A 26106-nucleotide genomic window follows, 5' to 3' on the forward strand; every position below is an offset into this window, starting at 1 on the left:
CTGAATCCTGCTCACAGTTACAATAATATTCCAAAGCTGACTCCTTCCTGGCAAGGGCTCCAATATTATCTTCGCCTAAGGATGAAGAGATCCCAAATAATTCCTCCAGTGTAGCAGATGTAAATAGGCTCCCACTCCAATTCAGGCCTATTGCTTTGTAAATAAACTGACATGGGGTGGAAGGAAGAAGGAAAAGCCTCTCCTTCCATGCTCTGTTTTGTGGGATAGGAGCAGCTGAATGCAGGGCTCTTCACCTTTCTAAAGAAGGAAGAGAAGATGGGAAACTGGGAGCTTTCCCAGACAAAGAGCTGGAGCAGGAGCTGGGGCTGAGAGGGGACAGAAGGGGAGGAACGCGCAGGGAAGAAAAATCCAAGGAGAAATCCCTGTGCCACATCCTGGGCTGTGCAGGAGCACACATGGATGAGGCTTTTCCAGCCTCTTGAGTCACAGTCCCATGGGAGATCTCCCACCTGGGGCTGCTCCAGGCTCTCCCCACCAAAGGGAATCTCAAAAAACTTGGGAGTGAAAAGCTCCACATGCTGCCACCAACCAGCCCCCTGGATGGGGCTTTTCCTACCACCACAGACCCCTTTCCCTCCCCAACTTCACTTATTTCTCCTGATAGAATTAAATATTTATAGGATCATATTTTCATTTCTCTTTCTCCCTCATGGCATTCCCTCTGCACACCATGGTTTACCAGTAAGGAAAGGGAGAGAAATGCTCATAGCTAAATCTCCCCTGTTTTAAAAGTGATTATTTTTTATTTTTTATGCCCAGTTTGTTTGTTTTTTTAAGGTTTTGGTGAGAAACCACCTCCTCCCTCCCATCAATCGTTGCTTTCAACAGCTCTTCACGGGTGGCTGCGTCTCTTTTAAATTCATTTCCTGCTAAAAAGAATAAACAGGCAACTGTTTAATGCTGTCGATTTAGCTTATTTAATAGAAACTGAAACCTGAATAGGGCTCAGTTGTAAGATAATCACTGCAGAACTCACCCAGCGAGGGAAAGCACCAAATTAAGTCATTATTTCAAAATGCAGAATATTATTATCAAGCTGTTCCTCCTTCCCCAACACAGGGCACAGGCTGGAGGAGGAGATGCTCATTCCAAAAGCAGCAGGTAGAGTTGGAGCCACTTAGAGTAGGCAGGGATTTAATTGGGAAATCTGCTTGGAAATCACTTTCATGTGGTGAACTTAACAGGCTTTAAAATGAGTTTTACTGTGACGCTGGAGTACTGCAACCTCCTGGAAGACAAGTGGATTTTGACTCCTTTTCTTGGGAGCCAGCACAGCAAGATGTGGCTGGGGCTGTGTGCTCTATCCCCATCTGTCAGAGGTGGGGCACTCATCCTCTGTTCATTGGGCAGTTTTCTTTATCTCTTCCACAAACCAATCCTCCCTCCAGGAGATCTCTGATGTTCATGGGCCATTAATTATTAATTATCTTCTGTTCATGGCCAGGGAGTGTCCCTGCATGGCTGATCAAATTCCACCATCCCATTGGGAGATGCTCCGCCCAGGGGAGGAGCCAAGCATTCCCACCTGGATACAATCTGAGCTTTGGGACACCACAGCAGCCTTTGCCCACTGCATTCCCAGGGGAGCAGCTTTCTCCTCCCCTGCATTCCCAGAGGAGCAGCTTTCTGCTCCCTGCATTCCCAGGGGAGCAGCTTTCTGCTCCCTGCATTGCCAGAGGGAGCCCAGGCCCATCTGCAGCAGCCCTGGAGCTGCAGAGGAAAACTCCCCCCTTGTGCAGGATCCCTGCTCCAGCAGCAGCACAGCTGGCACTGCAGGAGGGCTGAGCCCCCATGGCATGGGGCTGTGACACCCCCTGACACACACAGGGTGTGAGGTTGAATTCTGACTCTGGCAGTGGTTTTTTTTTTTTTATTACTGCATTTTTATTTTACTTTCCTTTTTTCCCTAGTAAGGACCTGTTATTCCTATTCACATATCTTCGCCTGAGAGCCCCTTAATTTCAAAATCATAATAATTCTGGAGGGAGGGCGTTTCCATTTTCCATTTCACAGGATGCTCCTGCCTTCCTTAGCAGACACCTGTCTGTTCAAACCAAGACACTCTTTGAGATGCAAAACAAATGAGAACCGAGCCTCATTTTCCCCTCGGAGGTTTCCAGTGCCCAGCTCAGCTGTGTGCTGCCCAGGGCTTGGCTTGGTCCAAGCTGGAGTTTCAGGGCTTTGAGGGAAGCAGCAGCAGCTCCCACATGAAAGCCCAGGTGAGACAAGCCAAAACCTGCGTGCCTCTGCTGGCAGAAGCCGCCCCTGTGACGAAGCTTTTCGTTTTAATCCCGTATGTAAATCCGAGCTGAGGCGTGGCAGCTGCCAGCGCTGTAAATGCTAATGAGCCACAGCAAAGGGCCGGTAATCCCCCAGGAATGCGGGACTCAGCCCAAACCCCGCTAATTGCCACATTCCAGGTGGATTAGAAGCCGGGAAATTCATTTTACCTGTTCCTGACAATATCTGCGGCTCAGCAACAGGTGCCATGGAGGCAACTGAGAGATGGTTCAACCACACAGTGCTCGGACTCTCCAAAGTCAAAGTTTTGCCTTCTCTGGCATTTCCAAACTTTTGAGTTTTATTTTCTAGGCCATTAATTATTTCCTGCTTTCTGAAACACCAATGAGAGCTGCCAAACAGGGAAGAAACATGGAAAGAGAGGAGGTTTAGATGGGATATCAGGAAGAAATCCTTTCCTGGGAGGGTGGGCAGGCCCTGGCACTGGTGCTCAGAGCACCTGTGGCTGCCCCTGGATCCCTGGAAGTGACCAAGGCCAGGCTGGATGGAACTTGGAGCAGCCTGGGACAGTGGGAGGTGTCCCTGGGGTGGCACTGGATGGGCTTTAAGGTCCCTCCCAACCCAAAGCACGCTGTGATTCCATGCTCCTGCCTGGGGGAAGCACCAGCTCCACTTCTGCCCAGCTCTGGGATGTTCCCTGAGCACAGCCCAGCCCTGCTGTGAGCACGTGGATGTGAATCCCTGCAGTGGGATAAGAACTCCATTCTGTCAACTCCCTCCCTCAGCCATTTGCTGGGATTTGGGAATTCTCAGCTGGATGACCACAAGCTCTCCTCCCTTTTCCACCAGCAATATTCCCACCCTCTGACTTTCACCTTCCCCACTGTGTCCTGGATCACCACAAAGTCCTGCTCCTTCCCTGCTGGCAAGGCAGATGTGAAAGGATCAACCCAAAGTACCCAGAATTACATATTCTCCTCATCCTTAAGTACAGAAAACATATTTATGCATAAACATCAAACATTATGAGCACATGTTCAAAAAAAACAAAACAGTAATGAAACAGACAAAAACAGTTGGGAAAAGCATCTGGGGCAGAATTCCACTGTGGGAAATTTCCATCTCAGCAGTAAATGGCTGGCAAATGAAAAGTGGGTGACAAATTGCACAGTGAGGGTGGCTAAGAGCATCCTCACAGATGCACAGGTTTGACTCAGGAGCTGCAGCCACTGCCTTGCAATGAGGGAACCTCAGCAATTTGCCTTAAATTAGCAGTGCTTAATTTACAAAATGAAGGAGAATGATAAACCTCTCATTTTTTTTACAATATATACCCCTTGGAGAGCTCCAAATTACACCTAATTACCACCTGCAAATGTATTTTGTATTATTAAAGCCTCAAAATTTCATAATAGAACACATCAGAGCAAACTCAGTGCCTGATGCTTGTGAATTTTGAGTTCAAATCCCAAGATCCACAAGAAAAAAATGTGTGACAGAACATCTTGAAATATTTTTGCCCTGTGGAACGTTTTCCTGGTACAAGGAATGAACACAGCAATCTCCAGAAATCACAGAACCACAGGAAATTAAAAGTCAAAGGATCCTGAGGCAAATGAGGCTTATCTTGGATACCCCCTGATCCCTTTTGTTTGCTGATGTGGTCAAGTCAAGAAAAATTGAGATTTTTAATTTGAATTCAGGTGGTTTGGGTTTTTTTTTCTGCCTGCTTACCTTTATCTAATTCACTTGAGATGTTCCATGAGGACGTGGGCATGAAATCAGCAACAAGCGAGGAATTCACTCCTGGAAGGGGAAAAGAGAAAAACCACGAGATGCTGTTAATATATGGATCCTATATCATCAGGAATCAAGTTGCTGTCATAGGAATAAAATGATTTGATGCTCTGTGCTGGCAGGCTGAGCCATCTGGGCAGCAGGAGCAGCCAAGGGGGAAAAGGCAGCGGGCCAGGGCTGGAGTTTGTTTGGCCATGCTGATCACTGTGAGGCCTCGTGCTAATTAGACAGCTGATGCCTCGTGCAGGCTGGGCAGAGTTCCAGAATAAAGCAGGGAATGATTCAAAGCATCTCCTCCATGGATCCACCTTGGGCAGCACAAGAGCCCAGCCAGGGCTGCACCCAAGATGAACCAAAATGGCCCCAAAATGCACGAGCGGGCACGGGCTCTGTCACTGGGATCAGTTCTGCTCCATTTGCACCTTGCAGTTCATTGTCCCATTCCAGCTTTAGCCCCTGCAGTCCCACCCTGCTTGTTTTTCTCTCTCCAGCCCACGGTGTTTGTGCTCCAGGGGCTGAGATTTGGATCATTTGTCCTTGGTGCCCAGCTGGAGCAGGAATTGTTTTGTCTCCCTGCTCTGTGCACAGAGCTCACCATCCCCTGATGTGAAGCCCAGACCCACACACTAAAGCAGCACAGAGTCTGAAAATAGAAAAGCCAAACCTGAGGTATCACAGCCAATCTCAGGGATGGTCTTGATCCACCCTAAAATCTCCCCAGGGGTTTCAGAGAGGCAGAACAACTCTGTGGTGGTGCAGCCGAGGTAAACACAGTGCTGAGAGAGGCTGCTGAAGGTGTTATCTATTAATATTTGCAATTATTTGAATCCCGCAAACCCATGTGCACAAGAAGGGATGTGGTTAACTGACGTTAACAGGGCTGGAAGAACTGATCTGAAGCTGAACCCCAGCAGCACCTGCTCCATGCTGGGACAATTCTTAACTCTTCAGGAAAAAGCTGAATGGAGATTGAAGTCTGTACTTATATTTTAAACAGCAAATCACAGGGAGGGTGGTGTTAAGGCAGCATGTCCTGCCTCAGCTCTAGGTCAGGTAGAACATTACCAGTATCCAAACTTCATCCAGGATTTAGTGTCTCCCTCTAAGAGCAGATCCACCTGCAGCCTGTGGGGCTGCTCAGGCATCAGGGAAGGCTTTTGGGGTGATCCCCCAGGGAGAAACAGATTTGATATGAGCTTTGTGGGAGGGTGGGAAGAAGGGGTGGGCACACACATTCCAGGGCATGGGAAAGCACAGCACCCCCTAATTCCCTGTGTGCAGCCAGCCCTGAGAAACCTGACCTGGAGAAGGAGGAGAGCAGTGTTGGACAGCACTGAGCGTGGGACAGGGAAGGTGAAATCAAACCAAGCAGGGCTCAGGGTGGCAGCCATGGAAAATGCACTGAAAATGAGCATCCCACAGCCCAGTCCTGCACCCTGGAGGGACCCCCAGTGCTGGGTGGTCTCAGAGGTGCACAGGGAAGGCAGAGTTGGGATCTGTGAGTTAGAGATCAGGAATGCTCTGAAGTGCATTGATTTTGCTTTGACACCATCCTTTAGCTTATTCCCAGATTTCACTCATAAACATGGCATGCAAGGATATGCAAAGATGTTCTGCCTTTATTTGATGTGTTGGCAACTCTTCTGTTTCATTAAAAAATCACGAGGAATTGTAAACACCAGGTCACACAAACCCACAGCCCGTGCTCTCTTTGTAAATAAAGCCTGGCTTAAAAGCCCACCTGGCAGCTCTGCTTATCCAGGGCTCTGCCAAGTATTCCCAGTGTAAGCACGGGCTTTGAAGGCATCACAACTCCCCAGGATCACAGCCTGGCCTGTGCAGGTCCCCAGGGCAGAGCCCACTGCTGGGCACAGCCCTGGGCAGTGCCACAGACAGCGGTGGCACCCGATGGCACCAGCTGAGACTTTGGCCCACTGGGCCCATCCCTTCTCATTCTCTGCTTTTAATTAACAGCTGAGCTTGTCTAACCCACATCACCCTCCTCTAACCCATTTTTGGGACCACATGGCTTAAATTTGCAGGGTTTAAGGACAAAAAAGCAGATCCAGCAGCAGTATTGCTGTTATGGGGGGTAGGTGACAAATAACCAGACACTGCCCAGGAGCTGGTGGGTGTCAGGCTGTGCCAGAGGTTGGGATGCTTGGTTCCCTGTCCCTCCTCACCCTTCCAGCTCTCCTGGCCAAGAAATGGGACAACTGCTGTGGGAAAACCCCTCCAAGAGTGGGATGTGAGGTGGCATCCCTGGGACCCAAGTGGTTCCTCCCTGTGTCCCCAGGGATCCAAAGCTCAAACCCACAGACAATGCTTTCCTCAGTCCCACACTCACATCTGGCACTCCACAATGGATTTTCTGTAGCTACTTTGGCTCACCTGGAAATATTTTAGCATGAAGAGCCCACAAAACAACAGAATTCTGCCAACAGGTACCACACACTAACCAAAATTAAACAGAAAGCACTAACAACACTGTGACCACATGCAGCATTTGTTATTTAAAACTCCAGAACTGACAACACAATGACCACATGCAGTATTTTGGTTTTTAAAACTCCAGAGTGTTCATATGGATGTTTTCTTAACCAGGCTTTGAAAACATGACCGTGAATGTCACAGAGCAGACACCCCTCAGCTCAGCTGCAGGAGAAACCACATTAGATGACCAAAGTTTCCTATTTGTGGGAGTTCTGCAGGCTGGTGACTGGTGATTTTCTGATATTCCTCAATTAAAGCTCCAAAGAAGAGCAAAGCATCACTGTGCCCATAATAACCACTTTATTTGATTGAAGGGAACTCACAGAGCAGCTCCACCATGTAGGAACAAACCACCCCAGTGCAGGAGAGGAAAACATCCCAGAAAAAAGGTGCAGGAGACATCCCTGCATTCCATTTCTACCTGTGATGACTCAGGATTGCTGGGCACGAAAGTGAGAGTGGTGCCACCTCCCCTTGGAAAGGCTCTGGGATAACTCCAGGTGAGTTCCAGCCAGCCCTGGGAAGGGATGAGTCAGGGATTTGCTCACAGCATTTGGGGCACCAGCACAGACTTGCCCATTGGCTGTCACCTCCTCAAAATGGGGGGAAAAATCTGCCTAGTATCACAGAATCACAGGATTACTGAGGTTGGAAAAGCTCTCCAAGGTCATCAATTCCAAGCCCCCACCTTGTCACCAGCCCTTGTTCCTTGGACACCTCCAGGGATGCAGACTCCAGCCCCTTCCAAGGCCTGACCACCCTTTCCATGAGGAAATTCCTCTTGGTGTCCAACCTGACCCTTCCCTGGCACAGCCTGCGGTGGTTTCTTCTCGTCCCGTCAATATTGCAACTGAATTTTGAATTCAGTTAATTAAAAACTCATTCTTACTTCTTAAAACTTCTCGAATGCCCAGCTTCACCTTGAACAATTAGATTTGTTTGGAAGAAGAGTCAGCCTGAGAAATGTGATCAGCAAACAGAGCCATTATCCTGTTAAGGTTTTATTTATCCATGGAATAATTCCAGATGAATGATGACTCTTCTTAACACTGGCAAGATAATTATCTGTTCCAACCTATGAAGAAACATTGGGTTTTAAGTTAGAGAAGTCACAACAGGCTGTGAAAAGCCAAGTAAAGTGTATTCAAACACCCTTCCCACAGAGGAGTTGGCCAAGATCTGATTTTATCACCCTATTGCACAAGTGTGGAGTGAATCTCACACGTCAGGCCTTGTAAAGCCTTTGTGATTAAATAAACTTCAGTAAGGTTTACAAAAAGCTGTACCTGCTTTTGTAAGATGAGACAATAACTCAAAGAAAGACAACTGAGATGACATCAAGCCTAGAGATAATTGAAAATTTGAATGGGGAATAAATTTGTTGTGCAGAAAAAAGGAGAGAGCAAAGTAAGTCTGGAAATGAGGATATCCTGCTTGCCAGACCCAGAGCACCAGGAATGATGGATGCTAAGAGGAGGAATGGACACATCCAGTGGGAGCATGGCCTGGATGGACCTTCTTTGGGGGCAGAGATGGAAATCCCACCCTTTTTAAGGTGCAAAATAAGTCCTGATAAAACATGCAAACAAAACATTCAAAGTGCATCCTTTGTATCCTCTAACCTGATGCTATGCCAAATAGATAGAATTATTTCTATAATCAGGAGCAATTTCTTTATTCTGATAGAAAAATGAATGTGATTGCGATTCAGATCTCACTGTGGGATATCCAAACAGCAAAAAGAACAAGGAGGTGTTTGGAGAAGGAGTTAGAAGTCTGAATAATAAGAGAAACTATTCAGAATTCATGGTTAACATAAGGAAAACTTTTCCATTTGCAAGCCTCTCGCTGACTCTGAGCAGAAAGCCTTCCCCGAGTGAGCTTTGTTATCCAGTGAAGGAATTTGCCTAAGGAAGTGATAAAAGCCCAATTTCCTGAGACATTAAAAACAAGATTGGGCAAGACAGGACTGCAGACACACACGGGGAGTTATCCCACGCTGGCAGCAGGGTCAGGGCAGGACAACTTCACAGGGGATTTAGGCACAGCTCTTTTTGGCCAAATCACCCATGAACACTTTATAGCTGCAGATGTACCAGAAACATCAACACCCCCCCTTAAAGAGGGGAATAAAATCTCCAGCAAACAAACTCCTCAGCTCTCCCACTTGGATAGAACTTCAGGAAAACAGGAATGGCAGAAAAAGCTATACAGACTTAGAGAAAAGCTAATTATCCTAAGTGCTCGGTATTTTTTTGCTTTTCTGCACATTCCAGACCAACACTTCATCTTTCCCTCTGTCTGGTTCCTACCTGACTGATCCCTTCCAGGATCTTCCCACAGATCTGCCTCCTGGCTGTTTTTCCTCTCAGCTCTATCTCCCTCATCTTCCTTCTCTGCCTTTTGCATTCCCTGCTCCCCTGATCCTTTGTGAGCTCCCCACACGTTTCCATCTGATCTCCCAGATATTCCATTTTGCAATCAGCCACTTTCCAGCCTCTTCACAGCCCACCCCGGAGCTGCTGAAGGAAATTTAGACAGACTGCAATGGGTACAACCCATTAGTTACAAATTTTCTTGTCTGTTTAAAAGCTGGCACCATCCTGACATTTCTATCATGTATCTCAAATTTTGCTTATACGTTTAATATGTGGAAGGATTTTCAGGACATCAGCTCCTCTCTGCCTGCATTAGAATTCCTCTCTTTCCAAAGGAGGTGGGAATTGTGAATACTTCAATCAGTTGAGTGAGGGAAATGTGCAAGAAGATGTGGAATTGTTGAGCATTTCTGCTCTTTGGGTAAGGCAGGTGTGTCTCAAGGAGAATCTGCTGCCTTTAATGGTCTGTGATAGCACAGGTCAAACCTATGGGTACTAATCCTCATCCCACAGCACAAGCCTTCTAGGGATTATTTTAAAAAACCAGTCCATGTTAAAAACAAACTCCTGCAAGATGCCTCCACCCTTCCATGCTCAGGTGAAGCTGCTATTTTGAATATTTTGGATTACAAGAGCCTACAATTATAGACAATAAAATCTGCCCCAGAGCAGCCCTGATAAAGCTGTCCCTGGTGAGGAGGGTGGAATGCTGCACGATGGCATTTCCCCAGTTAGCTGTGTTCCTTGAATCCTCTGATTCCATGGCTGACACAGCAAAGGGAAAGCTGGTTCTGCCAGAACCGTGCCTGGGCAGACCCAGAGGGTCAGAGTTTACCAGATCCCAGAATCCCAGAGATTGGGAAAGATCTGGAGGCTCCTCAGAGTGCCTGATCCCCACCTTGTCCCCAGCCCAGAGCTCTGAGTGCCACCTCCCGGAATTCCTGGGACACCTCCAGGGATGGGCACTGCAAACCTCCCTGGGCAGCTGTCACAGACATATTTTGTGAAAAATCCTTTCCTTAGGATTTTTCCTTCTGAGAAGCTGAGAGGCCTCAGGAACAAAATGTAAACATTGATTATCTGCTGCTGTGGAATGCAACAGGTGCATCTGTGATTGGTGTCATGTGGTTGTTTCTAATTAATGGCCAATCACAGTCCAGCTGTCTCAGACTCTGGTCAGTCACAAGATTTTATTATCATTCCATTCCTTCCTATTCCTTGCTAGCCTTCTGATGAAATCCTTTCTTCTATTCTTTTAGTATAGTTTTAATATATAATTTTCTTTTAATATATATCATAAAATAATAAATCAGCCTTCTGAAACATGGAGTCAGATTCTCATCTCATCCTGGGAGCCCTGTGAACACCACCACAGGCAGCCCCTTCCAGTCCTGGGCACCCTTTCCATGGGGAAATTCTTCCCAATGTCCAACCTGAGCCTCCCCTGGCACAGCCTGAGGCCATTCCCCATCCTGTCCCTGTCCCCTCCTGGCAGGAGCTGTGCAGAGCCTGAAGGTCCCTCCTGAGCCTCCTTTTCTCCAGGCTGAGCCCCCCCAGCTCCCTCAGCTTCTCCTCACAGGATTTAAATGATTCCTCCAGAGTTCCAAACTACCATCACCGTGTCCAAAATGCATTTTCTGCTAGTGAAGGACCCTCTGGAGCTCTCCTGGCTGCTCCATGAATTTGTGGGGTGCCAACAACCTTCAAATGGTTAATTTTGTTCCAGCCCTTAAAGTGTGAAACTCCTGCACATCTACCTGTTCTTTATCTGCAGTGTTATCATTATTGATAGCCCTGGGCAGGTTAATAATTGGCATTAGATAGGGAAATTTTCAACACCAGTGAACAATTCAGGCTCTGTGGATTTCAAATCCACCAGACATTCATTTCCAGCTTCAAAAGGGAGACGTGCAGCGGGATGATTTCATTTAGCGCAGGACTGGAAATTGTTAGGAACTTCATTTATATCCCACCCCTTCCATTTATCAGAGCACCTCAGCACTGCTGCTGGCACTGTCATCAGCAGGACCTCTCTGCCTGGGAGTTCTAAACCTTCCAGCTCTCCAGGGCTGGAGATAAAGGCAAGGATTAACCCGTTTAGGAGGAATCCCAGTGCCCTATTTATGGTTTCAGGGCAGGGAGCCAAAGTGCTTTGTGCACCTGAGCCCTCTGCCTTCCCTCTTCCTGCAGATCTGCTCTCTCCCATGAGGACACACCAGCTTTTGGCCCAGAGGGGAGCAGTCACCGGGGGTTCCAACAAAACCCACCCCAAAAGGCTACTGGGGAGATGAAAGCTCCTTCTCAAAAACGTAATTCTTAAGGTTTGCTCTTGAATCTCAGAGTCATCAGAAAATGACTTGATTGCTACCTCCGAGTCTCTGCAAACTCTTCAAATGCCTTCGGATGTTCTGGCAGCAGCCTGGTGCCTTCCTCGAGTCAGTATTTTTAGTAGCTTGATCTTTGGCTAAGGTCATATCAGTTAAAAATTGTTTTCTTCCGCGGGATGGGAGCCATCTCTTGGAAGAAGAGGTTTTTAAGTGGCCCGTTTTATATGCTAATGCCTTAATCCTAAATTTCTAATTACCGCCCTACAATTCCTTTTGATTGCAGCTATTAATTACAGATTATCATTAATGTTAGATGGATTTAGAAGTCACTGTGGAATCTGGGCGCACTTTACATTACTCCAAATTGGGTCGTTAACAGTTCCACTTAAGAAGAGCAAAACACTGCGCCCTGGAGCAAGCCACAGCTTTAATGACAGGGAGTGAAGAAAAGAAATGGCCACTTGGCCGAGGGCCAGCATTTCCCAGCTCACAGTGGAGCCTTTGTGCCTCCGAGCTGCAGAAATGTGGCCAGGATGGCTCTTCAGGGCACTTCAAGCAGACCTGGAGCACCACATTCCTGGGATGGCACCGCTCCGGTGGAGCTGGAACCATCCTGCACTGCACCAACTCACCGAATTTTCACAGGGTTTTTCTAGGAATTATTATTTGTACTCTGCTCAGCCTGAAATACCAGGGATGTGGAAGGAAGATCGTGGAGGAACACCGTGTTTTATTGCCCATAAAAAAGAGGTTTTAGTGGATATGGATCCAGAGTCTGGTGCGTCCTTGAAGTTTTAACACTGAAGAGGGCACAGCAGAGCTGCTAGTCAGGCAAATGTACAAAGGCTGGGAATTTGCATAATAAATGCAAATTTCCCATCTCTCCAAACCAAACTGGATTTTTTTCCATGCCCTGAGCTTTTCTGGGAATCTCAGACTGGCAGAAAGAGAGAAGAGAAAGTGGAAATGGGAAGCACCCAAAGAAAACTGCGAGAGAAGGAAGCAAAAAGCTGACAAAAGCAGGAAGAAATTACTGGATGGGGCTCGTCCAGAGGTGGATGTGACGAGAAAGAGAGGAGTCACAAAAACCCACCAGAATATCACAAGGGAATGGAGAAGGAGAAGGATGTCCTGGGGCACCATTAAATGGAGATTCTTCAGTGCCAGGAATGGTGAGGGAGAGTCCAGGGAGGGGTGGAAAGAGCACTGGGAGGCAACACTGTGGCTGTTTGAGATGAAGAATGTTTCCCTCCCAAAAGTTCTGGAGCCCGAAAAGTGCTGAGATCCCTCCAGAGCCTCCCTTGCAAAGCCAGCTGTGATCGATGAGTAATGCAATGGCTGACTCTCATAATTAAAAGGCAAAAACCATGTATATATGGAGAACTTTAATAGACTTTATACATATTGGAGAAGTTTTATAGATTTATTGTTGTGTTTCACCCCCCTTGTGTTGTTATCAGGGGTGGCCTGGGTTTGGGACATTTAGGAGGGCCAGCTTGTCACTGTGACAACAGCTGACCTCCAATCAAGATGTCAGGCAGTGATCTCCACCACTGGACAGCGAAGGAGTGGATGGACAGAACTTTGGGAGGGGCTGAAGGGTTAAAAGGTGAAACCTCCATTGTGTGGGTGAGCGCAGGGTGGGAAAAATCCTCTACTCCCAGCGCTGTAATATTTTCTCTATTCAGTCTTCTGTTGTATTTCTGATAAGGGTTTCAAAAACCTTTTAAATTTTTCAAAAGTCAGTCTGGTTTCTCACACCTACACATCCTTGTGACTCCAAGTGATCCACAGCCCAATTTACTTAGGGAATTTGCTCTCCTGAAGGCACCAATGCACTCTGGGGGCCTGCCCCTCTCCTGGCACAGGTTCCTGTGTATTTCCCTCCCCACCAGCAGAACGTGCTGGGCACAGACGTGTTTGGAGACGAGGATGAAGTGGCTGGACAGGGCTGCACCTGCTGGCTTGTCCCTGGCTTCCATCAGTGCCACTGCACTAAATCCACCCACAAAGGCCTGAAAGAAGGCAGAGGCAGCCAAGCCCAGGGAGGGCAAACAAGAAATCATTTACATCCCCCATAAATCGCGGCACGCTGTAACTCCTCGTGCCTCAGCGCTCGGGGGCCGCAGCCGACTGCAGAGGACGAGGAGACCAGCGAGCCACAATTAAACCCTTATAACCTGTGCACAGAATTACAGCAGAAGGCTGCCACGTGCAAATCCACGATGACTTTTTCGAGCCCGATAATTATTTTTGTTGCGGCGACGAAAAACGGGGCCCGCGTCAGCTGATGAATTGATGGGAGGGCCTGAAACAATTACTGCTTCAATCCACAGCAGCCTCCCCAGTGTAAACACGCTGCCTTTCCTTGCAGATCCTCGTGGTACGGGGCAGACGTTGCCCCATGACTTATTGGCTGCCCATGATGGAGCAGTAAATGCTGCCGGTTTGATGGCTGCAGCCTCCTGCCTCAGGTTTTACATGGCTCGATGGTGATTAATGCACAAACTGCCAACTGCAGCCAGAGGCTGAAAGACAAGGCCACACTGTGAAACCTATGCTAATAGAGCACAATTTATATAAAAAGGGGGGAATGTAAATATTTAACTGATGCCAGAGCTGGATGCTTTGGCCAAGCGGGGACTGAGCTACATTGATTGTTTGGGAGGAGCTTACACCCTAAAACCCTCACAGGCCTGACCTCAGACAGGCTTGGAAGGTGGATTTAAAACTTCATTTCTTCTGCTAAAAGGCTGTTTTCTTAAATTTTGCTTAGAGTGGAGCAGATGCCACTTGTAAGAGCTGCTCTGTGGAGAGCTGGGCCCAGCTCAGGGCTCCTTGGGAGCTTGACCCACATCCCCCAGAGACAATGGCAAACCAAGGCCCTCCAGCTAATTAGTGTTTATTAGCAGCCTCCAGAGAGGGCAGGGGCTCTGGGAGGTGAAGACTGAACTCCCTGCCCACGGCTCTGGGTTGGGTTTCAATCACAGCACAGGCTGTCCTTGTCCTGCCCCTTGTCCTGCCCTCATGGCACTGCTGATCCAGGCTGCCCTCACACAGCCAACAAAAGCAATTATGCAGGTAATTGGTCTGCACAAAAGGTTTACATCAATGCTCCAGAGGTTTCTTTTTAATCCCTTCATTGATGGAAGGAGTGAATTGATTTAGCCACAGTTACAACTTATTTACTGTAAGAAAGTTTCCCAAATCCAAGGTTCAGCGGGATCTCCCGCAGGTACTCACTAACATCAAGAAAAATTAAATCCAAACTTCACCAAATTTATTTTCACTGCTGCTTTTGGGAGGGGATCTTGAGTCTCATCAGTGGCTGAAGCATGGCCTGCACTGCATTCCCCGGGATTTCCAAGGATATTCCAGGGAATCCCATCCCATCCTGGGCATGCAGAGCTCAGCACTGGCAGCCTAACAACACCCAAATCCAAAGGTTTGACCAAATCGATCTCCTGAATCTTCACATTATGCAGCAATCCTCCTGCATTCCCGAAGCCCAGCCAGGGCTGCTTTTGTCGGTGCAAAAGAGCCTCTTGTAAAAAACACAATTAAGACCTCGAGAGCCTTCACCTTAATTGCACCCAGCAGCACAAACGTCTGTGGGCTTCGTGACCCCAGAGTGGCTTTGCCACAAAAACCCAGCCCACAGTCTCTAAAAGTTAACAGCCTGCACAATGGAAAATCAACAGGAGCAGGGCAGAGCCGGCTTGCTCAGCCCCGACTGCTTCGGCAGGCGCGGAAGCCTCACGGAAGGATAAACCACTGATGATTTTTTTATTAGCTCCACAAACAAGGAGCTCAGCATTTGCTCTGGTGCTACTGCAGAGCCACAGGGATTAAGTTTCAAAGCCGTGGCAACTGCCATGCTTTAAGGAACTCGTTAGGCTGGAAATGGATATAGGCTCCCTCTGGAAAGCAAGGCAATCCAAATAAACACACAGCACAGCAGCACGTCCGGATGAACTTCCAGGGGACCCCCTGTTCCTCCCCCAGGAGCAAACCCCACAGCAGTGCCAGGGTTTGTGGGGTTCCAGGGGACCCCCTATTCTGTCCCTGAGGAGAAAATCCCAGAGCAGTGCCAGGGTTTGGAAAATTCCAGGGGACCCCCTGTTCTCTCCCTGAGGAGAAAAGCCCAGAGCAGTGCCAGGGTTTGGGAAATTCCAGGGGACCCTCTGTCCCTTCCCCAGGAGCAAAGCTCAGAGCAGTTCCAGGGTTTAGGAAATTCCAGGTGACTCCCTGTTCCTTCATCAGGAGCAATGTCAGGGTTCAGGAAATTCCAGAGGACCCCCTGTATCTCTCCCTGAGGAGAAAATCCCAGAGCAGTGCCAGGGTTATGAAGTTCCAGGAGAGCCCCTGTCCCTTCCCCAGGAGCAAAGCCCAGAGCAGTACCAGGGTTATGAAGTTCCAGGGGAGCCCCTGTCCCTTCCCCAGGAGCAAAGCCCAGAGCAGTGCCAGGGTTATGAAGTTCCAGGGGAGCCCCTGTCCCTTCCCCAGGAGCAAAGCCCAGAGCAGTGCCAGGGTTTCCCACCCTTGCTCTCCAGGGAAAGGAGAGCAGCAATCCCAAGCTCAGCAGGAGATCAGAGCCAGGGGCTGCCAAAGCCCAGCCTAGGGATGGTGCTGAGCTCAAATGCTCACACACTCATTTCAGGGCTCCATTTCACTGCTGCTTCGTGGCCATCCCTCAGCTCTGGGAGCATCCGGGAGGATTTTGGGTGGGCAAGGAAAACACAGCTTCTCCTTGGAGGCTGCGTTTGCTGGAGCAAACATGACGCCGGGAATTGGAGATGGTGGAATTCTCCCTCATTTCGTAGGGAATATTTACAGCCTGCTCCTCCAGCCTTTCTCCACTCATCTGTAACGAGTTCCCAAAGCACTCCTTGTGGTCAAGGCAGATTTTTGTGCTGTTTGGCTTTTCAAGTTTCCCAAAGTTCATTCCCAGGTCCTTTCCCCACGCTGCCAGGAGCTTCAGCCTCTGCTTTGCCCCACTCACCATCGTGTGCAAGACCTCATTTCAGCAAAACAGGAAATCCTGATGGATAAAGGATGGAGACAGACCTTTCCCAAGTGCCATTCTGATCTTTTGAGGGAGGATTTCTGGGAGGATTCCAGCCTGAGAGATACAGAGTGCTGATTGCACAAAGTGTAAACACTCTATCAGTGATAGGAGAAATATGTTGGAAATATGCATTTTTTTATTCTGGCAATTCCCTTATCATGTTCAGGATTCTGGTCAAATATCACAATCTAACACCTGTTTAATTTAAATTAAAGTGCTGAAGTAACCAAACTCCTTCCCCTGTGGCATTAAAAGACTAAAATCTTTCCACTGTTTAACACATGGATGTTTGAGGAATATTTGAACCTCATCCAGATTTTACTGAGATACTTAGAAAATCCAGCATCAGTTAATGATTTTGGATGCTGTTTCAGGTTTGTGCATGTCTTTAATCCTCCTGAAGCACCGCACTGCCAAGCTGGGTGTTTTCTCACCCAAATTCCCAAATTAATTACCTCTGACAGGGGGTTTGTGTGCTGCTGTTTACCCATAGTGTTTATAGAAGGCCAGGGACAGCAGATTAGAGCATTACAATAATCTTTTAAAAAACTAGCTATTAAAGACTCGGGAGGGGCATGAGAGAAGAGATTTAAACTGAAAGAGAGCAGGTTTAGACTAAAAACGAGGGAGAAATTGTCACCTATAAGGGTGGTGAGGCCCTGGCATGGTTTTCCCAGAGAAGCTGTGGCTGCCCTTGGATTCCTGGAAGTGCCCAAGGGCAGGCTGGAGCAGCCTGGGACAGTGGAAGTGGAAAAGCAAAAAACTCAGAGAATCCCAAACAGATTTGGGTTGGAAGAAGCCTTTAAGTTCATCCTGTTCCACCCTCTGCCATGGGCAGGAAACTTTCCACTATCCCAGGTTGCTCCAAGCCCCAGTGTCCAACCTGGCCTTGGACACTTCCAGGGATGAGGAATCAGAAATATTCTCAATTTATGCCAAAGGCAGGGTGCAAAATACCTGCAGTAGGACCCATATTCACAAAAAGATGTTTTTAAACCAGGATTGGATTCCACAGGGAGGAATATCCTGGGTAAAGGGAAAGGGATCAAATTATTCCTGCCACATCCAGGGCCACTGGGATGGTGCAAAGCACATCCCATCTCTCAATGCAAACACAGACAAACTGCACATCCCAATCATGCAAAAGTGTCTTTTTTCCCCACATTTCTCAGCACATTGGCTCTGGTTTGGAATGCCTGGGCTGGGCCTGCTGAAGGTGGGAATTCCTGGGAGATGTGGTTCCCTCCAAACCACGAGCAAATCGTGCCCTGTGATTTCGGTTTCCTGGCATTACTGCCTCGCAGCTTTGGGAGCATTTGATCCCTACCCAAACACACTCCCACAGCACAGTGCTCACAAAGCTGACAGAGCCAGCTTTGGGGCTGGGATGCAGAGTCTGGGATGCTGTCACATCCCAAACTTCTCACCATTGTTCACTGAGAGGCATTTCCTGTGCCCAAAAGCTCTGACTGGCACAAAGTGCCTTTTAATTATGTGACTGATGCAGAGAGTGCGGAGATTTTTGCTATCACAGCTTTGCTGCTGCTTCTTCAAGCTAAAATTCATTAGAAAAAAAGGAGTTATTGCACCAACTTTGTCCAGATCTACCTGAGCCCTCCAAAGACATGGAGTTTTAGTCACCTGCAGTGCCATATCCAAAGCAATCAATGGAATTGTTATTTGTTGTCAGCTATGAGCAGAACCTCTGTTATGCCCTTCCAGCACAGAATTAATTATTAAACATTTTTGGACAGTTTTACACTAATGCAAAGCTGAGCACAGGGATGTAAGAGGGGCAATTTTTGCAGTGAGGTGTGTGAATCCAAGACACCGATCTGGAAATAAGTGACATGAGCTGTCAGCAAATCCAGTCCCCTGCAACCCCTGGACATTGCCCTTCCCAGTTTTACCTTCCAAGGAAGAACCCAAACTCCTCTGAACATTTTACTGTGTTGAAACAGACTTTGAGAAATGGAATCAGAGATATCCTGCCCACCCTGTATCAGCCCAAAGATGAATTCCTACTCCCAGGAATGGGAGGGGATGGAAGTGGGGAATGGCAAGAGGCACCTGGCAATTTTCCAGCCTCTCTCTGCCCTTGCAAGGCTCTCCCTGTGTATCTGAAGCTCTTTAAGTGTGGCAGAGGAAAAGGAACTCTCTCTACTTGTGCATTTCCACACTGTGGAGCACAAACAGCAGCACCTCAAACACACTGCTGGCTCCTCAGAACAAAAAGCTGGTTCATTTCCCTGGCCAACCTCCAGACAGGAGCACGGTGACCTCCTGGGGCCAGCGCCACCAGCTCTCCCCATGGAGCTCCTGCCCAGATCCATGTGCTGCTTCCCACTTCTGGAAGGGTTGGGGGAGCTCTGAGCAGCAGGCACGGATCCAGGAGTGCCACCAGCTTTCAGATTTGGCTCCCTGAGTGCCACAATCCCTGAGTGCCACTGTCCCTGACTTTGTGCCAGGCCCAGAGAGCCTGCTCTCAGCTCCAGTGGATAAACACTGAGCTGCAGACACAGCAGTCCTGCCCACCTCGGCTTGTGTTTATGGAAAGCAGTGCAGGTGGGTTTACATTTCAAATAAATAAATGCAAAAATACTTCAGAACCCTTGGAAGTCAGCAGAGAGCAGCGTGGTGGGACTGGCTTCTCATGTGCTGGGTTCAGAAGAAAGTCCCAGCAGTCCCCAGTGTCACTGTGATGGGAAAGAGCCAGGCTGGAGAGAGGCCAGGAGATTCCCTGCCCTGAGTGATTAAACTTGGAGCAAACCCAACAGACAGCAAGAGAAAAGAGGAATTTTCCCAGGGACATGTTTGATTTGAGCAGGGATTTCTCCTTAGCAATTAACTCTTAACAGCAAATTAAGATTTGTGTGCCCCTGCCCTGACTGCAGCCCTGTGGAAAGGAGTGGCTGGTGGCACGGGGATCAAACAGACACCCAGGAATGTGCTGGAATTGAGACTGGTTCAACTATCACTAGTGATGCTGCTGCCTTTATTGTGTGAAGAGTCAAACAGGACTCCAGGAAAGCAGTGTGGTTTCTCAAGAGGCTCTTGGGCTGGCTGCTGCTGCCATTGAAGCCTCCAGGAAAGCTGCCACCGAGTGAGGAAATGCTGAGCACTTCTGAGAGCTGCACAAGTGCCTTACAAAGCCATTAGCTCCAAGTGCTCTAAAGCTACAAGCAAGGAAAATAAAGGCAGCAAAGTAAAAGCAAAGAAAGGCACAGAAATGTTTGAAAGCCCTTCCAAGCCATCACAGGCTGACAGCCTGCAGCCCCTTTCATCTGCTGCAGGCCACTTCAGCAGGCTCCAGGATTTAATTAAGTGGAATGTTTATTTACACAGCTCAGGAGAGGGGCTCGGCAGCCACCAGAGCCACCTCGCTGAGCTTTATGGACTGAAAGAGGTGGGACTTTGGCAGCCTGGGACATAAAATAAGGCCGGGATTGATGGAATTCTGCGTGATCTGGGCTGGGGGTGTGGGCAGGAAGCACAGCTTTGACTGACTCTTGGTTGGGAATCTTGTGGCACATCAAGAACCTCCTGCTGTGGCCTAAGAAACACAAAAGGACCATGAGAGCAAAACCCAGCAGCACCCACAGAGCCAGAGGGGTTGGTCCTGATCCCACTGTGGAGTTTGGGGGAATGGGATGGGATGGGATGGGATGGGATGGGATGGGATGGGATGGGATGGGATGGGATGGGATGGGATGGGATGGAGTGGAATGGAGTGGGATGGGATGGGATGGAATGGAATGGAATGGAATGGAATGGAATGGAATGGAATGGAATGGATGGGGTGGGATGGGATGAAACAAAATAATGAAGTGAAATTAAATGATGTGAAATGAAATGAAATGAAATGACGTGACATGACGTAACATGAAATGAAACAAAAAAATAAATTAAATTAAATCCAAGACCACGGAGTTTGCTGGTGTCACCTTGATAACGTGCAGAGATTGTGAGCTGCTCCTGCAAGCGGCTCAGCCCCAGCAAAGGCTCCAGCCCATGCAAACACGGAGCAGAGTTGCTCAACTGCAGGATTTGCTTTGGCACGGGGCAAGGACGCCGTGGCACCGCTCGTGTGTACTCAGCAGTTTCAGAATCCCAGGATTTCTCCTGGAGATCTAATAAGAGCAGTTTCTGGCTGGGTACAAAGCAGACAAATGAAAATGAAGACTTTTGTTTTCACTGGGCTGTCAGTTCCCATTCAGCAGCAGGGCTCAGGTTCCCTTGCTCAGGGTGCTGCTCCATCCTGGTTATTATGTGAAAAATGCCACAAGGTGCTGGGATTCCAGCAGCAACCCAGCCCCTAAGGACCTTTCATGCACAAACATTTGTATTCCTCCAAAGGTGCTCTGAAGGACAGGAAGGAAGGAGCTCTCCCTTCACACAGCTCAGACTTGCAGCTGCCAGAGCCCACACAGAGCTGTGGGAGCTCCCCACCACCTGAGCAGCCCAAATTCATTTATCCATTTACAGATTCTGCTTTCACTGCCTCACATTGAGGGAGCTGTGACTCCAAGGGCTGTTCTTCACTGAACCTGGCTTTAAGGATGGGCCTTAAGCATGCCCAGGCTAAGGGAGGCCCAAGGTTTGTCCAGAAAGGAGCAGAATTGGTGCTTTACTTCACTGAGTGGTGACTCCTTCACTCAGCTCTGACAGGAGAAAAATCTGCCATGACTGCAGAAATATCTGCCATTCTTTGCTGTCCAGAATACAGAAAAGAAGGATGGATTTCAGGAAATAATTTTAAACCCAGGGAGCTGCTGTACAAGAACAATTATTGTTGTACAAGAGCAATTCTTGGCTATTTCCTCGTGCTCATCTTCACATCCTAAATGAGAAAATTCCTGAAGTAAGAGCAGACACTGGAGCAAAGGTTTTCTGTCTCTTTTCCATGCCCTGCTGGAGCAGAGTCAGCTGGTGGCACAGAGAGGGGGATCTGTAATGAAGAATGCTTTATGTGCAGGCTCTGGAAAACCCTACACAGACATTTTTTTGTTGAAAAAGGTCAGGAAAAAAAAAAAAGAGAAAGCTAATCCTTGAAAAATAATCTTCCAAATAAACACAGCAGCCTATGGAGAAGGGATCAGCACAGAGTTTGGAGGGAACACCAGAGATAGACTGAGAATGATCCTTTCTTTAACAGCATGTGACTTTCCACCTTAATTCTTTCTTTATTAATCATTGACTTTCTGTCTTTGAGAGTGATAAAAATGGCAAATACCCCCAGAAATAAAGGAAAATAGTACTTAGGGGAAAATGGAGATGAGACCCAGAGCAAAGTGACAATTTTAGCAAAATATCTGCCCATCATCTGTGCTGAGGAGCTGTGACCCTGGTTTTGTGCCACCTTAAAATATCCTTCCACAGCCCCACAATCTCCTGATGTCTGACTGCACAACCCCTTACTAACACAAGCTTTTGGGAATATGTATTTTAAATCCTGGGAAGGCAAATCAGTGTTTCCATCTTGCTTTCCTATTGCACATTTCCACACACTCAGAAATACAGTGAGAGATACAAAGCATCAGCATAAAAATGGGAACTGTCACACAAAGAGAGGGGAAAAACCCAACTAAAACAGGTCCAAAACTGGAGTGATAACTGCAGAGCTAAAAAAAAAAAAAAAAAAAAAAGATTTGGTTGAAGATGAGAAGAGAAAAAAGCCAACCTGCAAACCAGATTATGCAACTTTTGTGCCAAATGCCTCATTTTGGAATGAAATCAGCCCTGACTGCTGAAAACCCTGCACGGTCCAAGCCCCCAGTGAGCTCCAGAGATATCTGGCACCCTGATTCCCCAGCAAGGATGATTTATAACCTCACTCTGGAATTGCCCCCTTGGAGCAGGGCCCATCTTGAACCCCTTGCTAACGAGCTGATTGGGGGCTGGAATTCTCCTAACGCCGGCTGGCAGAAGTTGGAAGTGAAAATCTTTAAAAGTGTTCAATTTTTAAAAGATTTACTGGGAACATAATAGCAAATATGGTTGGAATCAGGAGCCAAAGGTTTTTTGTTTTTTTTTTTGTCAGCCTGGAGAGAGCAAGCAGTCTGTTGTTCCTTACATCTGGAACAGTAGTAATCTATTCCTTAAGCCTGAGCAATCAAATTACTCTAATTTTCTGTTGTCTTGGCTTGAATAAATATTTTCAAGACAAGTTATGTTAAAAATATGCACACGCTGACTGCACAGTGAAATGTGCTTAACATCTGTGCTGCAGTTTAGTGGGGCAAGATGGAAAGGTATCCCAATGGAAAGGGACTGCAGAAAAATCACTCCCTTTCCACTGGAATTAATAACCTACTAAAGAATAACTGCTGGACAAAATAGGGGAATTTAAATGAATGATAGAGAAATAGATGTATAAACAGAATATGTGGAATTAGGGAGAAAATATAGATAGGAATAGGGGGGAAATTAGGGAAAATTAGACTAATAAGGAGGCTGGAATTGCTGTGGCAGCTGCACAGGAATAAATCTCAAAGGGGTGGTGGGCTGAAAATAAGAATTTTCCATCATTTCATGGGATCTAGCTCTGGTTGGGCTGATTGGGCAACTGGGGGGAAAAAAGTGAGAAAAATTTCAGGGGCTTGCTGCCTCTGGAATCCCCTCACAGCACCTGCAGGTCTCACTCCCCTTGTGAGGAAGGGATTTGGGTTTTTAGGAAAAAAAAACTGGAAAATTGGGACTTTCTCATTGCACTACCCAGAACTGAAAACTTCTGAGATGTTGAGTGAAAAAACAAGGGACAATAATTATAATTCTTATTCAATGATAATTAATTCTGGCCACAAGTAGCAGGGAAATGCTCCCGCTTTTGGGAAAGCACAGGCTGCAAGGGTCCCACCCTGAGCACCTCCAAGGGCAGGGGATGAGGGAAGGAAAACTGTGTCAGATTTGGGATCAAAGCCCCATGTGCTTCTCATTTTCCCCCTCTGCATCAGGGATGGGCTGATAGGCATTTCTTAAACTGCCACAGCACTTCCAGGCTGCACCAGGTCACTAAAAGAGAAGTCATTTTTCATTTCCAAGGCCCCACTCACATTCCAACGGAAGGAACAAAATGAAGGCACTTAACTCTTTTTCACTGAAGCAGTTTTTTCCCTCCCATCACTTTTCCCTGCACTATTAGGACACAGGGAATAGGTCTGGGATGAAGATCTTTTCCAAAGAATTCTCTTCTGCCATTTTTCATTGGAAGGAGTCAAGACTTGGAATGGTTTTCCCCTAATGGGCAATGCCTGGTGGGGTGGGGAGCTCTGGGTTGGAATGCAGATGTGCACATCTGTAGGTATTTATTCCTGCTGTGCAGGTTTAAGAAAACAAAGAGTTGATGGCCTCCCTTCAACTGAAACTCTTAAAACTGGTTTAAAACTTTGGCATTTGGAAAGCCTCTGCCCTCTCCTGCTCTCCCATTTCGATGTTTGAGCTTCCACCACAATTCCAGCTCCCTCCTACCAACACAAACATGGGTTTGCTGTCAACTTCTGGAGCAGCATTCCAGCAGAACATCAGGAAACCCCAAATCCCCCTGGAGCAGGCACCCTTCCCACCGATGCCTTTGCTGCTGCTCACATCCCCATTCCCAGAGCAGAGGGAGGGGAGGGGATGAGGAAAGCCAAGGGCTGCAGAGTTCTCTCTGTGCTTTGAAGAGAGAATTATGTCTGTTGAGATAGAGAGTAATTGATGTTGAAAATGCACCAATAAATTAATATCACAGCAAAGCTGAATCCCAGGATTTATGGGGATGCAATGCAGGCCCTTTGGTAAACAGATCTGAAGTGCAGACGACAGGGGAGGATAAGAAATACGGGAGCTTGGGTGGCTTCCAACTCAGCAGATTAATGTCAATATTTCAGAAAAGCCCCAGAGAAAAGGGGGGGAAAAAATTCAGCCATCTGAAACTAAATATTGTATTGTACCAGGGCTGGAGGATTATCCACAGAGCAAAGTTTCACCCTGCTGCTCTTGATGTGTTTGTGGAAGTGCCTCTCTTTGGGAAGAGTGGATTTGGAAGTGGTCACCTCCGGCATCTTCCAAGGTTGGAGAGGCCATCCCAAAGATTATTGCCTGAAATCAAGTTGTGCTGAGAGATTGGTCCTGAACCCAATTTCACCAGTTTGGCCACGACTTGGGTGAGTTTTGATGAAAGCCAAAGTGGGCTCTTCATTAGAAGCAGCTCCCACATCCCAGTTTTTCAGTGGCTGTCCCGTGGATTCCTGCATTTATCCCAGGTTCCTTCAGTTCCTGGGTGCTCCAGATTGTCTTCAACTTGTCAGCCTGGAGTATTTTATTTTAATACACAGTTTCATACCCTGTTCCACAATGTGTGGAAAAGATTAAAAAATTCTACGTGAACCTATTCAGACAATATTTAGACTCTACTTAAAAACCTTCTGAATTTGTCAGATATTTCATTTCTCCTTTCTTGAGCGTTTCTGCTCTTTGAAACACACCACAGCTTTGGAAGAAGCTGCCTATCATTTTATTTTTCTAGCTTGATTTTGCCAATATCTTTGTTTAATTGTGGCTGATCTGAGCTAATTCTCTGTAACTGATCTGGGTATCATTTAACTCCTGTGGGTGTAAACTTTCCCCCTTAAGACAATTTTAAAATTATATTTCTAATCCTCTTATCTCTCCCCTGCATCATCCATCTTGCTTGTAGGTTTTCTGGAGAGAATGATTTAATGATGAATGAATTCTTTCCATTTGGATTTGTTTATTTCTAGGAGAGATAAGTTATCTTCCTCTCCATGAGAGACAGCAATGAAAATATTTCTAATTATAAATTTGAGAGTGGTGCAATTCCAAGGACTTCACTGATTGTTGGCTGGGGTGGCAGAAATAGAACTGATGGAATCATACTGGAAAATTGATGAGCCTGTGAATTTGAACATCTTGATGAAGGGATAGGACAGGAAAGTAAGAGAAATGCAGAGTTTGTGGAATAAACTCCAGAGGGCCTGTGGAGAATTACTAAGGATGAGCCAAAGCAATATTGTGAGGGGTCCCACATCGAGCTTCTCCCACTTTTCCCATTTTAAGAATTGTGGTTTTCTTCGGAGCCTCTTTTTAGTGCAAGAAAGGTTTCTGCTCTGTGCTCTGCATGGGGCAGAAATGCCAGTTTCACCCTGTGCTCACAGGGAACCAACACCTCACCAGCTGCACTGGCAACCAAAAGCTTTGGAACAGAGTGGGAATCTTCGTCCCAGCCAAGGGAAAGCATTTCACTGGATGGGAGAAGTTCAGTTTTTCCGAGCTGATTTTCAGCTGAGGACGCTGTTTTTGCTGGTGCCATCATCCCATGAATTCACTGGCCCCGTTCTGATCATCCCTCCCTGCAAAGCTTGGGAAGGAGTGGCTGGAGCAAGGGCTGTCCACCAAAAGGGTTCCAAGTTTCCAAGCTGGCTTCACCTGAAAAGGAGGAGAAGCACGGCTGCACTGGCATTTGGGATTCATTTGGGATTTACTGCAACGCCAGTTCCGACCTTCCTCTGGAAAAATAACTCCAGGATGTTTTGTCTGCTTTTGCTGATACACCTTGAGGAAAGTTTGAGCCCTTTCAAGGTGGTGATGTATTAATTACATGGTGAAAAACTTTAGTTATTCAAGGTTTATTTCTCAAAAAAAAAAAAAAAAAGGAAAAAAGCAGTATTTGTGTTGTTAATGGAAAAGGAATTTAAACAGGAACTTCTGAGACAAACTGTCTGAAGTTCTCCTATAATCAATATTTTTAAATATAAACAAGAATCTAGAAATAACTCATATT

The 26106-nt window shown here is 47.2% G+C and overlaps 1 protein-coding gene across 1 annotated transcript in view; it reads right to left on the reverse strand.

The window, feature by feature from the left end:
* The window catches only part of ROR1 (receptor tyrosine kinase like orphan receptor 1), a 151123-nt gene that overhangs the window by 45826 nt on the left and 79191 nt on the right, over positions 1-26106 (reverse strand). Inside the window, exon 2 of the mRNA XM_030953932.1 lies at positions 3997-4068. Within this exon, the coding sequence (XP_030809792.1) occupies positions 3997-4068 (72 nt within the window). The remainder of the gene's footprint in view (positions 1-3996; positions 4069-26106) is intronic.

This window comes from Camarhynchus parvulus, chromosome 8 (assembly GCF_901933205.1).
Source record: "Camarhynchus parvulus chromosome 8, STF_HiC, whole genome shotgun sequence".
In the NCBI taxonomy this organism is placed as follows: Eukaryota; Metazoa; Chordata; class Aves; order Passeriformes; family Thraupidae; genus Camarhynchus; species Camarhynchus parvulus.